The following is a 17276-nucleotide window of genomic DNA, read 5'->3' on the forward strand; positions in this document are numbered from 1 at the left end:
TCCTGGCTCCTGGCACTAGAGCTTAGTAAGGTACTTTTGACAAGCTCGGTCCGTGCAACATTGGCCTCTCGACTTCTTCAAAGCCTTGGACACCACCTCCATACCGCCGAATACTCCATCACTGCCATCTGCGCTGTAGTACTCGACTTTCGCAGCGCAAGTCTATCTCCTAGTCGCCCATTGATTGATTGTTGGCGCTATCACATCCACTCCTGTCATTAGTTACCGGCCAGCGAAGATGGTTTCTGCTGGTGTCAATGTAAGCTCTTTTATGGCCAATTGAGACTCGTCGTCTATGATTTGCCTTTCAGCGTGCTATTCGAATATTCATCCTTAAATGTTTTCTAATATACAATTGTTTAGGTGCTTCGGTGGTCTGCCCTAGGAGTCGGTATCTTCTACGGTTTCTCTCATCAACGATCAATCACTGCTTCTGACAAAGCGCACGAGGCCAAAGCAGAATGGGATCGAAAACAAAGCTTAATTACGAGGGCGAAGCAAGAATATCAGAAACAAACACAACCGCAGAGCTTTCAATCGCAGACTGCAGGTAGGAAGATCCAAAAAAGGAGTTGAAGTGAGAGCACTAACAATGCAGCAGGCAAAGCAGATCTTAATGACCCAAACGTCGACCTAGACACTCTCATTACCTATGGTGAAGGCAGCAAATAAGACGGCATGAGTGACAGATGAAGCCGAAGAGAATCGGTGCTGGGAAAGAGCCATATATATAATGAGCGACCGTCAGCGTCATTTAGCAGGTACACCGCTTGAAACCTGCCATTAGTACCATCTGTACATTGTACAATATAGACTTTGTCGCTGGGTTTTACAAAAGCTCGATACATTCTACATATTCTTCACACTGTGCGCTTTGTGGCAAGCGCATTTGGCATCTACTTTGTCACCAACACGGGAACTGTTTCAGTCAATCTAAGGAGCAATACGAAAGGCCTTATACGAAGTAGGAATACTATCTGGATTTCACAAGCTAACAACATAACACGACTCGCGATCTCAAAATATCTCATATTCCAGACGGCTACAACTTTTCACTGCCTTCCGGTGCAGGCCGTTACACTGAAATCACTTGTTGTGGAAAGCGTTAAGCAGAATGCTCTTTGAACAGCCTTCCAAATTCCTCCCAGGACCATGCTTAGTTTGATTTACATTACTGCGAGTTTGGCGACTTGTACCATAATCATAATCATGAACCTTCGTCACCTGTCAGCCACTATGTCCGACATTGGTGTCTAGCTTGTTCAATAGACTGTCTTCAAGGACTTGGTGGGCTTCTCGCTGCACAATATTTTTGACTTTCGATCTGCCCACGGCATGGGTAATTTCTTTTTTCATTGCTATTATATCGTGATGAATGGGAGAACTGGTTCTGAAGAGAAGAATGCGAGGATAAGTGCTGACGATATTATCACCAGTAGAACAGGCCACTGCTTTTATCGCCGGTACTGTTGTTGTGCAACATGCGCCACGGCTACATTGGCGGCTTTTGACCTGCTACGGAACGCCTCTACTATGCAACGCACGATGTTCTGCCTGCTACAAACAACGGTTGGCGTACCGTAGTAGGGCTCACCCGTTCCTAGTATTCACTACGGCCCTCAAATGGGAACCGAACTTGGGTCCGAACAAGTTCACCATTCGATACGACACTGTTCATGGACATTTTAGGGATATAAATTCAGTACTACATAATTCAATGGATGGACGCAATGAGACTGAATCACTTCAGGCTACGTAAGTATCTCCAAGCATAAGGTGAACTAATATCGTAATCTCTGGTATCACTAGGTAGATAATTCTCTATGAACCGTGGTGATAGAGTGAATCTCTAAGAAGCGTCAGAGAACGCATTGCAATGCTACCTATAACAACAACCACCTCCATCTAAGTCATGAGATGGACTAGAGGAGATTGCGATTATAGAACTCAACCTTCATAAAACTTAGATCTTCAATTAAGAATTAGTTCTCTTTTCATTATACATGAATGTGGTAACAGGAGAGGCTCGATATCCCCGACTGAGAAAAAGGGGTGCGGAGAATTTACGTCATATTCCTGTACGGTCGCCAAAGCATGAGCTATTCATTAGTCATATATCATCTGGTATAGTTCACATAGATTGTTCAAACCTTATATATAGAGTCTGTGATCACAGATGTTTGTATTAAAAGGAGATCATTTGTTTACGAGCCCTCGGAGTTGTTGGCTAAATAAAGTTGGCGTAGTAAATGGACGTTTATGATTTGTTAGCGCGGTTAAACCTCGGTTTCCTTGTACCGCGACAGCATCACCTCCACTTTGGAGCTACGTACTGGTCGAACAACGACGAGGACTACCAGCCGCGACACATACCTTTGCTGCAATGCAGGCTCTACGACGAACTTCCTTTGCGACAGCGCGTGCTGCGAGGTTGCAATTGTCTCGCCAATGCCGTCGTTATGCCCACGATAGTCACCATCACGAAGAAGTCAGCGAGTCGTTCGGGGTACGTTTGATGAAATCCACTCCAATCTCGAATTGATAGCCTGATACCTTCATAGCTCAAGTTCTACATAGGCCTGGCCACTGTCCCCGGTCTTTATTTTCTGTACACATTCTCACAATCCGGGGCCGACGGCAGTGATCCTGCGCTGACCAGAATGATCGATTCCTGGACTACGAAAAGAGAAGAATGGGCAAGAATAAATACACTGCACACAAACCTTGTTGAGCAGGCTGCAGCAGACCGTCATTTGTTTCTCGGGCAGAAACCAAACACAAATATCGACCTGAAGACACCAGAGTACGTGTGCCCATTTACACCTTGAACATTCGGACCTGAACACGGCAACCATAATTGAACTTCCAAACTTATTAATCAATACAGGATGATTCACGCTCACTCCGAATGCAACATACCGGCTGGCGGAATTCTCGACATAAGTAAGACCGTCGCTAAATACACCAAGGAAAACTATGAGGCCCAGGAAAAGAAGCTGCAACAATTGAGGGACGGAACTTTGGCAGCAGAGCAACCAATCAGCACAAAGCCACGGTCGACCTCCAATAATCCCTAACAGTCGAGTTCAACACGGCATTCACTTTGTGAAGAGGGTAGAACATCTCTAGCCTAAGTCGCCAAGGGTTTGTATATAATCAACATAGCATCGAATTCAAAACATCAACATAAAGCTCATCATAATATCCGGTGTAGTGTGGTCTTACACAACCATGTTTCTCACCTTCTATTACATACCACCCATCTGCATCCCGCCTCTTCCCATTCCGAACTTGGTCCGATTCCCCAATTCGAGTCTATCATACTCATGTTTCCTCTCTTCTTTCTTTTGTTCCTTCTCACGCAGTTTCTCAAATTCAGCTTCGTCACTGGGTAGAGCTTGGTGCTTTTTACCCTTCCCGCCGAGCTTCGCTTTTACTTCTCCGAACAATGGAGACATTTCAGAAGGAGACTTGAGTGGCCTTGGTCTGTCAGCGGACTGGGTCTACTGCTAGATAAAAGCCGGGATATACCTTTCTTGCTGGTTCTGCTGTCGAGCCTGAGGTGTGTCTTGGGAGGATTGAGGCTGTTGGTGTTTTGAACTGATCTGTGCCATATACCCCTAGGTGCTAAAGCTTCTTCTGATAGGCTTGTGGCTGCGCGTAGTACTCCCGTTGAAACTGCTGCTGGATCACCGGAGACGACTGTTCGGTACAATTTCTCCCAGTCCTGTATTCGTCGCTATATGTCTTCTCCGAATTTCAGCATACGGGTGGGCAGCGACATTATTTATACATAATTTTGTTGTCCCAGAGTCTATATAAACCCCAGCAGTCTGCTCAGTCTAGCCTGGGATTGTCCCTGCGGTGACGATATTATGTCCCGTGCAGAGACACCGTCGTCCGTTTGATGTTTCGTGCTTGATAGGAACGCGTGGTGCGCATCTACCTAGCGATGCGGTCACTGGGAACGCATGCGGGTGACGTGTTAGTCAGTCCGTTCGTGGTGCGTAATACGGCCTGGGGGCCTTGCGGATCAAGAGACGGAGCGATGTGTCGGTCGCATGGGTTCAGAAGTACGGATAGTTGATTTGAACGCGGCAACGATAAGAGAGCGCGTTGAAAGTGGTTGTGATGAGACAATAAGATTATTAGGTTCTAGCATACGTGTAAAAATGACACTGCCTATTGCATTGCGCAGTAGTGAAAGGCTACAGGAGGGGGCAGAGTCGTCTATAATCCATCGCAGTAGAATTATCTGAATCTATAGGCCTATCTAAACTCGGAGTTGTAAGCGTATTTAGAATTAGTTCTCTCCTACTAGGACTGAGATTGAGGATTTTGAGGATCCAAGGCATCAGGATGATTAATGCTTCTATCGAGAATATACAGCTACAATCAGAACATGAACGTGATGCAGACGAAGTGTTACGTAGACACGGTAAGCTGACTGACGGACGTAGACGGAACACGGACCTGACAGTTCTGCTTGTTGGTGCCTCAACCGTCAATCCGCCTTATGTACATGCGGCACGAGTCGTTGATGGACCACGGTGTTACATCAATACCTACATGTCTGATAATTGGTGTGTTCATCGAATACCTCGACATGATAAGTTTGCTCCTTTGACGGGCCTTACAGTGAGAGAGACGCGTAATCGCATGGTAACCTGTTGCCCGCGCACCATGGTCGGTTTGGTGTGTGGTACGGACGCTATTTTGTGCGATCACCCTTTTCGGACAGCGAACATGCACAGGTACGGTACAGCGGTGCCAATATCCTCAAGCTATCAAGCTGGAGCATACATACCTAGCGGTGCTCGAAAGTGATAGTGACCAGTTTGTACTCGTTGCGTGGCATTAACGCGAATACCCGGACACCGGTCCGTTCTAGAGCGGCAGAACAATGCGGCAAACTGTCAGCATACTGGACAATGGAAATTCCAGTCAATACCGCAGACCACCACTGTACAGTAAACGAACTCGCATCAAATGGCTCGGGGTACAGGTATGGTTGTAAAGGTTTGTCATTTGCCCTCTGAAACTTGTGCCTGGAGCTGAATCCCTGGTATATCTCAACTTAATGGTATCGCTTGGACGGATTTCATCAATGAAAGTAGATTCGACTGGAAGACAACAATGGTTGACAATAATGTTCGATGCGTCCTCCCAAAGAAGCTTCCAACTCCTTTCACTATGCGCTCTATATGATTGCGATTGGTCGTGACGGTCATATCCCAGCGCCTGTGTTCCTCTTGAACAAAATTCGTATATATGAATCACCTTTTTGACTTTCCCTTGCTCTTGCTCGAGCTCTTGGTAATCCCATGGCTAGTCGGGTTATTGCTTTCTTTCTGAAGTCTGTCGAGATTCATAGTCCAGTTCATCTTGTCCTTCGTTTCCTGCATCTCCCGGACAAGGCGTTCTCCATTCTGGACTCGTTCATGGGTAGCGTTGCGGAAGTCTTCCGCTTCCTTTGACAGTCTCTCCACCATGGTTTCATGCTCAGCCTTGTATGTATTCAAGAGGGAGCCCATCTTGTGGACAATCTCGTCGCTATTATTGATTTCGCGTCTCCCTTGATCAGTCGACACCTCGAGCGCCATAATACGCTTCCTGTTCTCTTGCTCACGCTTCGTTATCGCACCAAGGTCCTTGGTCATGTTATGGACCTGGCGCTCGTAGCGTGTCTGCATTCTATGCAAGCCATCTTTTAAAGCATCCGCGTTCGCCTTCTCCCGTATCTCCCTTGTATGCGCTTCAGACACCGCTTGGTTCTTTTCTGCATGAGTGTTGTCTAGTTCAGTAGCCATTTGCTGTTCCCTCACTTCTGCTGCTTGCCGTCTTGTAACTTCTGCGTCTAATGCAGCTTTTAGTTCATCGATCTTGCGATTCTTTCGCTCTATCGCACGAGTATTGGTGGTATGTAACATCTCTAGCCGCTCGTTCTCCGCCCGAAACTTCGCCTCTATGCCTTTTGTGGTACTCAAGCTCTTTTGTGCCTCCTCTTTAGCTGATCGCTCGACATTGTAATCCCGCCGCAGTGATGCATTCTCGTTTTGTAGCCGCTCAATGAATTTCCCTGATTTTCCACTGGCTCCGATGGTCACAGGCGGACCCCATGGCGCGTTTGGTGAAGAAAGGCCATTGGATAGAGGCGACAGAGTAGCAGAGGGTGAGTTGGCATTCGGGGTGGCCTGCGGCGAAGGCTGTGTAGGTCCAGAGACTTTTCGCAACGCTGTAGTCATATTATAGTGGTTTCCAGGCGGCGAGGGAGACGCTGGAGGACTATCTTCAGGCCAGTTGCCCGTCATAGTATTACTTTGGAGGTCATCCAGGAAGCACGATAGCCCCTGCTTACGGCGGATCGAGGTTTCAGGAAAGAGCGGTCGGGAAACCAAGGTTGACTGGAACAGAATAGGAGTATTAAGTGATCGGAGCTGAGGTTATGTCGGTGATTTTCGAGAAAAATAATAGACCAGGATTAGGTCATGTAGTCATTCTGCAAGTCCTGACCGCCAGCATGGATAGCCTGTTAAGTTGGGTCGCTGCTGGAGACGGTCGGTGGTACGTGTTTTGGCGGGCACCCATTTCCGTTTTCCCCGACAACGTGTTATTTTGCAACACAGGCGGCTAGCGTGCCCCTGTAATTGCATTCCTGGGCCGTCTGTTACTAACATCGCGTTCTTAAGCTTTATCCGGCATGCTAATTCCATTCTCGAAGACTGCCTCATGCTGCTCGCAGCATTTGCAATGTCCCATATCCATGAAGCATACTCATGTATTTGTCTTCCCAAGGTCAGGTGTGATGTCGTTCAATATAACACGTCTCGTACAGGCTCAACCGCTTGCATGAGGATTACTGTATGTCGTGCGACGATCCATATACGCAGTAGACAGATAGCTAATCAAAGAAGCTGTATATCTCCTGAAAACGAGACAGAGTTTGCCGCAGAGCCCCTAGATGTCGAAACTTATGTATAATGGATGGAACAAAGCTGAATGATGTTGGCTTCATGATTATGGTATAAATCTAAATTAGTAGTAGGAGTACGATTCAGCCTATAGTTACTGGGTTTTGAGTGACAGAACCTGTAATCTCGTTGACACTACTCAACTAAAGCCGCATTAGACCATAAGTAGCCACCTAAAAATTATGTAGCCGTCACCGAGATAGCTCTTCGTTGTTCTATATAGGCTAAAAGCATTAAATGATCAGTCTACGCACGGATACCCCACGATACATAGATGGGTACAATTGATATTTTTAGTAGAGCATCCCCTCAACCTCAACATAGAGCCAATGGCATACATGATATGTGTACGCGTAGCTCACAAGACAATAACATCTACCACCATCGTAAGCTTTCATAGTCTCTCAATCTCCGCAGAATTACAGGCTGCATTAGCCGACGACCCCCTTTCGTGCTCATGCGCCAAGTCGGAAACGACGGTTCTCATCGGCATCTTTTCCGACGAAATTCGATGGGTACGGCCTAAATGAATTTCCTTCTCTGATAGCACCGGGCGAATGACGTGCCGGCTTCATCTGAGAGGCAGCTTGAATTTTCCCTACCATGCAGACTTGGTACAATCTTGTCTCAACCAAAACTGTACATATTGCACTTCGTCATGATTGGCCTATCACTTCAGAATGATGCGTCTGTTCTGTTGACTTGACGCGAGAAGAAGCTTGCTGGCCAGGTACTAGCGCCGGACAGCAATGGCGGGGCAGCAATGAGCTACAAGTACTCAAACGTCACGCCCATATATGCTGGCTTCAAGCCTGTAACCCAACTGGAATTTCAGTCCTGAATTATCTCACAGTCAAACCGTAAGTAAGAAAATTCTACAGCTTTATAACGATTCATATTGTCAAGCTATCGCGAAGGCTTCCAATATACCTTGTACTCCTTACTGGTCTCCTTAAGATATTACCAAGCCTAAGGTGCCTGTGAACCATCTTTCAGTTTACCTTAACAAACATTCATACATTCCCCTTCCAAATACAGACTGACACGTCTTAGGCGTGACCTTTCAACTTGCAAAACATTCTACAACATGTCTTACAACGACAATGACAACAACAACTATGGAGGCCGCCAAGGAGGTGGCCACAGCGAAGGTCGCCAAAACGAGTACGGCGACCGTCGTAACGAAGACAGCTATGGTGGAGGTCGTCAAGAAGAGGGATTTGGTGGTGGCAGAGATGACCGCCAGGACTATGGAGGTGGTAATTTCCGTGGCGCCGGTGCAGGAGGTCGTGGCCAGGCTGATGACTTCGAACCTCCACGTCAAGGCGGGCGCCAGGGCCAGAATGATCTCTATGGCGGTAAGCATATTAAATATTCCCTACTGCTACTAATATAGCGGGCACTGACTCGAAGATGAACAGGTGGGGGTCAATCTGGAGATAACTACTACGACTCGTCCAAGCGCTTCGACGACAACAGCTCTGGGCGTCACAATGAAGGACCCATGGGTTCTAACTCTGGCACATCATACAGCGGAGGTGGATATGGAGGTGACAACAATGAGGAGTACTCCGGTGCTGCACACCAAGCCTCTCAGCACGCTGGAGATTCTGGTGACAGCAGTCTCTTCAGCTCTGCACTAGGCATGCTATCTGGAAAGAAGCAGCAGCTTCAGAATGAGGACGTGGATGAAGACGATGCTGTGAGGCAGCACCAGAACTTTTACGGACAGGGTAATGGCAATCAACAAGCTAGTGCTGGTAACTTGGGTGCTGCAGCTGCAATGCAGGCATTGAAGATGTACAATGGTGGACAAGGACAAAGTGGCCATGGCTCGAGCTCGCAGAGCAACTTCATCGGTATGGCTATGGGACAAGCGGCGAAGCTGTTCGATCAACAGAGTGCTCAGGGCAATACGGTACGTATACCTTATGGTTCGTCAGGGATGGTACTAATCATACACATAGCACCCGCAAGCCACCAAACAGGATGCTGTCGCTCAAGCTGCTCAAATGGCGTTGAAGTTCTACATGAAGTCTGAGATGGGTGGCTCCGGAGGTAGCTCTGGCAGCGGTCTGTTGGGCCTCGCAAGCAAATTCCTCAAATAGCCTGGTGTATAGATCAGTACTACCTGCGAGTAGACACCACTAACGTGCACAGCAATCAGGATTATGGTACTCATAATAATGAGGACCCGACTACCATCGTTTTCTGTGCATACTGGCGGGTTCCACTTGTGTAACATACAACTCCGTAGAACCACACAAGTACACCGTCTGGTGTTGAGGTGCCTACGTAGATCTTTCATCGACATAGAGGGAAGCATATCAAGTCAACCGATACCCATCATGCACATGTAGGCGAACCATACCTACGAATTGAACAAGCGCACAAAAGGCTGTTGCATGACGAGGTATGGATAGTCCGATAGTAAGAAGTTTGGCCTCGGCTTCACTTAAGTCACGGGCCGGAATCCAAAAGCCGAAGCATCAACTCAAAGCCCGAAGATTCCCACTAAGCTAAAAACGGCGATTCCTGCGATACGAGAATCCTCACCTAAACATCTAAAACCGGACTCTGGTTTAAGTATATAATCAAGCACGTCGGAGAGCTTCGTTAATACACCTTCCAATCCTCAAATCCATCAATTCCTACTCACCATATCAGCCCATCAATTCCTACTCACAATATCAGCCCATCAATACCTGGCCGATATCGCATCCGAGTATCCAACAATCCAACAACAACCATCCACAATCCAACATCAAACAACACGTGATATTAGTTTGCATAAAGCCATCTCAGCACCTCTCAGCATCACACGCCAGACTCAGCAAACCATGTCTTCCCTCGCTCTCCAACAAGACATAGGCCTCGCCACATTGCGCCTCGCAACTCTCACTGGCTCTGCCTTCCTCTCTGGTCAGTTCGACTTGCAGCTCCATGATCCCCCTTTCCCACACTCCACTCACCCCTATCACAGGTTTCATATTTTCGTTCAGTTGGTACGGTATTCAGTCCGTCTCTTACCTCGCCCCGCCTGAGCTGCTCACCCAGCAATGGCGCCGCATGTACTCAATCGGTGCCTCCACTGCCCCTGTGCTCGCACTCGCTTGCGCTGGCGGCTTCGGCGCCCTTAGCTATGCCTCGCGCCAGCTGGGAAATACTACTAGACTTGTCACGCCTAGCATGCTTTATGGCGCGGCGGCGGTCTTGGTCCCTACGATTGCGCCCTATACGATTCTAGTGATGCGACCTGGGGCCAATGACGAATTGATTGGCATGGCGGAGAAGGCGGAGCGCGGCGCGAAGGGAGACGGTGTAGGAAGTGAGGAGAGGATAGGAGAGTTGTTGGCGAATTGGAAGAGGATGAATTTTGTGCGAGCGGTAACGGTAGCTGCGGGTACAGTTTTGGGAGGGCTTGCAACAGTTATGTTGGGGCTTTAGGGGAGCAGGGTCTGGGTTCTGCGTATTGATTGGTTTCTATTCTTGACGGAGTTCTGCACACGAAGGATATACATCTGCAACACGAAATAGTCATTGAGCAAGGTATACTAGGCATTGTTATTTCAAAAATTCATAATATTGACGTAATAGCGGCTATGTTATGCAGGTCCCCCGATGTGAGATGCATTGTCAGGTAAACGAGGAACGGAAAACCCCTTAAACCTCCTACATGAGTTTATACGTACTACCCTTTTCAGAGAAGATGCAGTGGCCATCTTGCTCTTGTCGTAATATGTCTTGCTATGATTATAGAATTAAGCCACAAACATGAACATACTATAGATAAAAGGATGTCACAGACGCGTTTTCTTGCATAGCTATGCTCAATACTACGCTTCGACAATATCGACTAACATTTCGACTAGCAATTCATGCTTGGAGGAATAAGTATAGTAAACGAAGAGAGAAACATTACGAGATGTCTACGGAGACGACACGCTGTCCTTTGGAACGACTTTCAGCAACGTCAGGGTACATTACTGCATATAATCGTTATCGGGTCATATGAAAATAGCCTATAAGATATGATGGTCCTGTGGTATCTGGAACGGGCCAGTTCAATCGCCAAACTCCGCGCTTACCAAAATTGATGTACAAGACTTGTGATCAAACACGGTGATCTCATCCAATTGTAACAGTCCACTTAAGAACGTGCGAAAGAAAGCAATGACGCAGATACTAAGGATGCTCTACAAAAGAGGCCGGTGTGGCCGCAGGTTCCGGTTTTACTTGTAATTCTGGTTCGTAGGACATTCCGTCCCTCTCTGGTGGAACAAAAGGCCGTCTCTCTGGAGGGTAACCATATCCAGGTACAGGAACAGGTGCGGGTTCGTAATATATGTGCTCCTGTCTATGACCTCGCTCATAAGGGAGGTATTCGTAGCGAGAGTCACTGACATATCGGTGATTACGGGGTGCGTAGTGAGGTTCATGAACAGGAATCATCTGCACTCGACGACCATACTCATCGAGATACGTGGTGGGTGCTGGCTCGGCGTAACGATATCGCCGCAGAGGTGGTGCAGGAGAATAGTTGTCCTCAAACATAGGCGTTGGCTCATGAGGTGAGACTTGTGTTGATCTATCCGGATTGATACTGTGCTCTCGAAAACTCTCTGGCATTTCTGACACTCTGCGTGAAGGTGATTGTGATCGCTCGATTTGTCGTCTTGTAGCTTCGTACCGCTCATATCTGCTCTGTGGTCGTGGGGGACGAGCCGGAGGACCAGGCTCTTCGCGCTCTCGATAAACACGCATATAACGAGCATACCGAGATGCGGGGACAGGTTCCACGTAGCGTTCCCGACGACGGTATGCCGGTGGTCTTGGTCGGTATTCTCCGCGCAGGTCTGGTGACCTTCCACGTCCACCTGTATGAAAGTCTTCCGATCTCCGGCCACGTACGTGTGATGAAGCTGTTGATGCGCCAGTATGCGTCGCAGGCAGGCCGTCACGATAGATGCGAGCCTCCCTGGGACTGAAGCTGTTCTCCGGTTCTTCTGGTCTACGCTCAGTTTCCCATTGGGCGCGGAGCGCTTCCTCCCGGGCCTGATCTCGTTCTTCCGCCTGACTTTTATATAGCTCCAGGTCGTCACGGGAATTGAGAAGATCGTTTAAAAATCTGTCCGCTTCGCCTTCGGGTCCTTCAGCTCCTTCGGGTGAAGTTGGTCCTTTGTTTGCAGCAGTTTCCTTGGCTAACTCTGCGGCAGCGGTCTCGTCCATATCCAGAACATTCGGGCGTATGTACGATTGTCCGGACGGAAGCCGACGGTCTGGGACTGGTTCAGCAATTGGTTTCGGAGAATGAGACCGCTCATGGTCCCTCGGTGCGTATTGACGGTCTTGACGAACGCGACGCCCCGCACTTCCAGTCCGCACGGGGATCCAAGGATCCTCTTCCGTATAGTATCCACGACGAGAGGTATATTCGTCCTCGTATGACCCCCTTGGAACCTTTGCATATAAGATCAGTCTTCATGCAGTATCTGAGGCGCGGGAGAATCAAACTTACGTAGTAAACAGGCTCTCGAAAGTCCTCTTCTCCAGGGACCATATATGGACGTCTTCGGGCATGGGAACGCACATAGGAACGAGCATTTTGGTCCATGGCAGGCCGACGAGGATCATATTCGTCGGGACCAAACTGTGGAGATCCAGATTGCGGAGAGTAATCCTCACCAGAACCCCCGGAAGCGGGTGCTATAAGTCTTACCGGACGACGCTGTGCCATGTTATCATCCTCAACGGTAGAAACTGTCATTGTTTGACGAGCAGAAGGCTCGCCGGGTGCACTCGTCGACACCTTTGGCTGATCCATAGTGAAGAGTTTAGGAAAGACCTCTCGGATGAGCTTAATCTTTGTGTCGTCCATTCCTTCCGCTTGCGCCAGGTCTACAATGAAATTTTCGCGTGGCAAGAAGACAAAATTCATTATCCAGTCTGGCTGACTGGAAGCTCCCTCGGAGCCATGGTCCGACGATCTGCTCCGGTAATGCTCATGCTTATAATGATATGCCAGCGATAAAACATTGAACCCGATGCTGTCATCAAAGATAGGGAAACCTCGCGGATTGGTACGTGCGACATTCACATCTGGGCAGGACTTGCACTGTAGGCCTCCAGAGTGCTTGTGCGGGGTAAGTAGAGGATTCCGCTCCAATGCCTCAACGAATAGATCAATACTAGGCCAGTGACCGTTACGTTTTTGAAAGGATAAAGAAGCAACATTGATGGTAACGTACAGCCTCACGGAGTTTGGTAGATCTCCAACACCGGATAGTGTGGACCAGACATCAATGAAGGTCCGAGCAAAGACGCTTACCTGTTCATCAGAGATATTTTCCACCACGGCATGTACCTGAGGAGAGCCTGGTGTTTTAGCTGGGACGTTCTGCACACTCTGGGGAGGTTGAGCCTGGGGCGAGCTAGACCTGTTCGATGCATTGCTAGTGAGAATCCCGTTATCATTAACTTGAGAAGGGCTATAAGTTAATTGGTCCGGAGGCCTGGTGGATCCGTGGAATGGAGATGGCCCCTGTTGCATAGGAGGAGATCCAGGGTAGTACTGTCCTGACGGTCCAACGCCAAGGGACATCTGTTGCATAGTGTGAGTATCATATCTGTAGCCTGGAATTATAGGTTGTCCTGGAGGTGGCTGGAATGGTCCATACATTCCATTTTGGCCATAGCCCGACATAGGACTGGCCTGGGATAGGGGTCTTGGCATATGCGCGAACATCTGGGGTGTAATACTTGCTCCTCTGGACGCCGCAGGAAAGTTCGAAACGAATTGCTGAGAGACCTTCGCGGCGGAGGGATCCGGTATGAAAGGAGATTCCTCTGGCCACTCAGCTTCCTTCCAGGCGACAACAACATTGCCAACACTCAATGTGCTAGTGTGTTTTGCGGCGTAATGTTGTATTACACCCTCAAAGCCATAGTGTTTATAATTTCCTTCACATCCGTTACATAAAAAAAGTTCTTTTCGAAACTTGTCGGTAATGTGTTTAACCTTATGATCGAAGACCCATTTCATATTCTCGAGAATGAGCTTACGCCGTGATAAGTTAGTATCATTTGACTCTGTCTCAGATGCTGTGTGAGGCTCTTCGCTCTCCTCAACAAAACGATTGCGTACGTGCAGGATGACATTCGCAGCAAACTGCGGAGCAGTCTCCCGCGTGACTTTGCTTCCAAAATCCCACTGCTTTAAAATCTCGTCAGCAAAGCGCCCCAGTTGTGTTCTTAGAGGCTTTTGAGCTTCCTCCCATTCTCTATCCGTAATTTCTTTCAGTTCCCTCTGGCTGATCTCTTGCTGACGTCGATCAGAGACTTTGTGCTGGACCAAAGATTTGTGAGCAGCGTCTTGACGCTCTTTCTCCTCAGCTATTTCGCGTTGCGCAATTAGCTTGGGCTTCAGCATCTCCCAGCCACGATCTGTCATCGGGGTAGTAATCTGCATGGCGGCTTTGAAAGAATCCATATGTCGAAGGATGTTCGGAGCGATAGGAGGGTGAAGCGCCTCACATCGTCTTTCAATATCTGCGCGGCGTAGAGCTTTCATCTCTGTCACATCCCGAAATGACCTATCGTGCCTTTGGGCAGGATGCGTAGGAAGGGGAGGTGGAGCGTAGGGAGTTTGCTGATATGTGGGTGTGTAGGAGTTTGGGATGTATGGCGGCTGTGATTGCGGCATCGGATGTTGCACTAGATGATCGTTAGTCTTCGCTTTGGTCTTCTCCTAATGATTCTAGTGGTAGGACGAACTTGAGTGAGTCCCGTACGCGTAAGGATTTGGACCGTTGTATATAGGTATGGGCGCGTTGAAGGGACCTGCGAATCCAGTCGGCGCAGGCGAATATATTGGATGCTGGGAGTTGGGGGCAGAGGTATGCCACAAACGAGGGTCAGGATTCGTCGACACAGGTAAAGTTGCGATATTTGCAGGCGCATCGGCTTTCGCTGCTGCTCCAACTTTATTGTTCGTATTGGGCGCTTGCACATGATTGATCTCCCAACGTTCACAGCGTTCTGCATCGGACAGCCGTGTCTTGCCTCGAGAATCAAGGCCTTTGTGCCACTCTTCCGCAGCTGCTTGCCCGAGCGCTTTCGCAGCGATGAATTCCTCCTGTATTTGTTCCACTTGCGTTGTATAATAGCACTTGCGTAATTGTATTGTTGGTGGCGGTGACGCGTGGTGCAGTGTAGATGCAGGTACGACGTGCAGGTCTTGCGTCAAGAAGATGAAGGGAAGGCCAGGGAGAAGCGGCGAAGCAGTTGACATGAGTAGAGACGTATCCTATGAAGGTAAGTAAGCTGGCGATGCGACTAGATAGAATCGATTACCTTCTGACACTTTGATTCCAAGCACATTCCACACGATCGAATCCCAAAAGCCCATACAATCCGAACCCCAGTGCGGCCTGGACCTCTGTCCCAGGTACTATTACCTTGAGGCTGGCCTATTTTATGACAGAATTGGCAGCGACGACCTTTGACAAGTTTCCACATATCCAGCTCTGTTGTTCCAATCAAAGGCTTCGGAAAATGAGACTCGTAAGATTTGCGAGAATTAGACCAAACGGCCTCAGAAGTCTGCAACTTTGGAAAAGTCAAATAGGCTTTCCCGGACAGATCGCGAATTCTTGTCAAGTACAAATTGAAAACACGGTTGACCTGGAGAAGTCGACCGAGGTCTTGAGGATGAAGATAAGAAAATACATTCTGCCAGATATCTGGCGGAAGATTGACACAGAAAGGAACAGGAGTACTCTCAGGGCGAGAAGTGCCCTGAGATAGCCTTCGCTTTTTCTGTGGAGGACTAGAAGAATCCTCTGCTTTGCGCTTCACATTTTCGGTAATGTGTATCTCTTCGCCAGGCTCTTTTTCGATTTCTGACGTTGAATCGTATAGGTCAGAGGAGCCGGCGCTTCTGGCACTCTCGTCACTAGCTGCCATAGCAAACGACAGAGTCGTAGCAATTATGCACGCATACTCTGTTGAAATAGTGAAGTAGAGGGCTTCACGAATCGCGACTGTGAGGCAAGTCTGTGAGGCAAATGTTTGCTCGTGGTGAGAACAGCAGTGTCAGATGAACGTGGTAGATGTAATAGAGGGTGATAATACAGCGCAACTTGATGAGTCCGTCAACACAAGAATAAGACTAGACAGAGGCGCACAAATGATTATAGGCAGTTGAAGTGACGATGAGGTTGAAGCATCAGCGCAGTGCTAAGTGAGTGGCCAAGAGGTTGGGCTCCAAGTGCAATCCATGGGCAAAGCGGAGATGCTTGATGTGCTCCAGCGAATGAGGTATCAGTAAAAAGTGAGGCGTGGTGGCTGCCATGTTGGCTGATGGTGGGCGGAACAATGGATCCCTGCTTATGTTTGGCCAGGGGCTAGTCTGCCTAAGCCCAACACGTACAAGAGAGCGCTCGCGGTTATGATGACGTTCACGTTCACCTTTGCTCTGATACTGAGTGTTTAGTCCTTCTCTTCCATCTTCTGTCAGCATCCTGCTGCGCAATCTTTCAACAATGTTGAACCGTCATCCATAAGAAATTAAGTACTACTTTTCCTGACCTTGGCGACTGACTAGTACACGTCGTGCAGACAGTCGGAATCCTAGCTATACGATTTGTACGTTTACCACTCCGCCTTGTAGCATTTTTGTTAGATATAATGACAGTTACGTCTTGATCATGCGTGTAATAGATGAGTCCTTCTCATAATAAAATACGGTCTCTGGACCCTTTTGTTTGGTCCTCGCAGTGCATGCGACATGCACTGCCCGGGTATCATGAACCATTGGGACCCGCTCTTGATCAACAGTATCGCTTAATAACGGCGCGTTGTTTTTTTCAACGACGCGAAAGCTGGGGAAAGCACAGGAGCCATCGACAATGCAGTCAATGGCATGATCGAACATGCTTTCGACCTTCTCACGAACATTGGAATGAAGGAATGAAGCAAGTTGACACTCGCGGTTTCAGCATGGGTTGCTTCCCACTCGATGTGCGCCTTAAGAGACTTGTTAGAATATTCCTGTGGCAGGATTTTCGCCAGAATTTGGCCAATGCATAATCTCAGATACTGGTGACCGTGTTGAAGGCCATGTGAGAGCTTGCTGATGGCTCAAAATTCAGGTTATGAGATCGGCTTCCGTATGCTTTTCTCCCTCCCGGCGGAATCCCCTCAATCGACATGGGAGCGTATCCATACAGAGATATAGTCGTTAGTGGTAAAGATCGCTCTAATCTTATCTCGTATGGGTTTGCCAATGTTGCAAACTGCTGTCGT

General features: G+C 48.3%; 8 protein-coding genes across 8 annotated transcripts; 5 read left to right on the plus strand and 3 right to left on the minus strand.

The window, feature by feature from the left end:
- Positions 1 to 238: 238 nt before the first annotated feature.
- EJ05DRAFT_504254 (uncharacterized protein) lies at positions 239 to 672 on the plus strand (the record flags this gene model as incomplete). Its single annotated transcript, XM_033747535.1, has 3 exons — positions 239 to 259; positions 364 to 550; positions 602 to 672. 3 exons carry the CDS (start codon positions 239 to 241, stop codon positions 670 to 672), a joined length of 279 nt encoding a protein of 92 aa, XP_033596594.1.
- Positions 673 to 2360: 1688 nt separating this feature from the next.
- Positions 2361 to 3391, plus strand: EJ05DRAFT_479693 (uncharacterized protein). The gene is made up of 3 exons (XM_033744727.1): positions 2361 to 2506; positions 2562 to 2803; positions 2888 to 3391. The coding sequence occupies exons 1-3, from the start codon at positions 2384 to 2386 to the stop codon at positions 3075 to 3077; spliced, it is 555 nt and encodes a 184-aa protein (XP_033596595.1). The 5' UTR covers positions 2361 to 2383; the 3' UTR covers positions 3078 to 3391.
- EJ05DRAFT_479694 (uncharacterized protein) lies at positions 3133 to 3933 on the minus strand. The gene is made up of 2 exons (XM_033744728.1): positions 3532 to 3933; positions 3133 to 3480 (listed from the first exon to the last, which is right to left on the minus strand). Exons 1-2 carry the CDS (start codon positions 3612 to 3614, stop codon positions 3249 to 3251), a joined length of 315 nt encoding a protein of 104 aa, XP_033596596.1. The 5' UTR covers positions 3615 to 3933; the 3' UTR covers positions 3133 to 3248.
- Positions 3934 to 3936: 3 nt separating this feature from the next.
- EJ05DRAFT_150266 (uncharacterized protein) lies at positions 3937 to 5158 on the plus strand. The gene is made up of 2 exons (XM_033739309.1): positions 3937 to 4754; positions 4838 to 5158. The coding sequence occupies exons 1-2, from the start codon at positions 4360 to 4362 to the stop codon at positions 5037 to 5039; spliced, it is 597 nt and encodes a 198-aa protein (XP_033596597.1). The 5' UTR covers positions 3937 to 4359; the 3' UTR covers positions 5040 to 5158.
- EJ05DRAFT_150096 (uncharacterized protein) lies at positions 5053 to 6399 on the minus strand. Its single transcript, XM_033739308.1, has one exon. It carries the CDS (start codon positions 6309 to 6311, stop codon positions 5277 to 5279), a length of 1035 nt encoding a protein of 344 aa, XP_033596598.1. The 5' UTR covers positions 6312 to 6399; the 3' UTR covers positions 5053 to 5276.
- Positions 6400 to 7683: 1284 nt separating this feature from the next.
- On the plus strand, positions 7684 to 9497 carry EJ05DRAFT_150398 (uncharacterized protein). The gene is made up of 4 exons (XM_033739311.1): positions 7684 to 7831; positions 8025 to 8329; positions 8393 to 8889; positions 8939 to 9497. Exons 2-4 carry the CDS (start codon positions 8059 to 8061, stop codon positions 9077 to 9079), a joined length of 909 nt encoding a protein of 302 aa, XP_033596599.1. The 5' UTR covers positions 7684 to 7831; positions 8025 to 8058; the 3' UTR covers positions 9080 to 9497.
- EJ05DRAFT_150351 (uncharacterized protein) lies at positions 9403 to 10536 on the plus strand. The gene is made up of 2 exons (XM_033739310.1): positions 9403 to 9893; positions 9955 to 10536. The coding sequence occupies exons 1-2, from the start codon at positions 9812 to 9814 to the stop codon at positions 10416 to 10418; spliced, it is 546 nt and encodes a 181-aa protein (XP_033596600.1). The 5' UTR covers positions 9403 to 9811; the 3' UTR covers positions 10419 to 10536.
- Positions 10537 to 11156: 620 nt separating this feature from the next.
- Positions 11157 to 15935, minus strand: EJ05DRAFT_504260 (uncharacterized protein; the record flags this gene model as incomplete). Its single annotated transcript, XM_033747536.1, has 4 exons — positions 11157 to 12431; positions 12490 to 14684; positions 14745 to 15276; positions 15324 to 15935. The coding sequence occupies 4 exons, from the start codon at positions 15933 to 15935 to the stop codon at positions 11157 to 11159; spliced, it is 4614 nt and encodes a 1537-aa protein (XP_033596601.1).
- Positions 15936 to 17276: the final 1341 nt, after the last annotated feature.

This window comes from Pseudovirgaria hyperparasitica, assembly GCF_010093815.1.
Source record: "Pseudovirgaria hyperparasitica strain CBS 121739 unplaced genomic scaffold EJ05scaffold_17, whole genome shotgun sequence".
NCBI classification, from domain to species: domain Eukaryota; kingdom Fungi; phylum Ascomycota; class Dothideomycetes; order Acrospermales; family Acrospermaceae; genus Pseudovirgaria; species Pseudovirgaria hyperparasitica.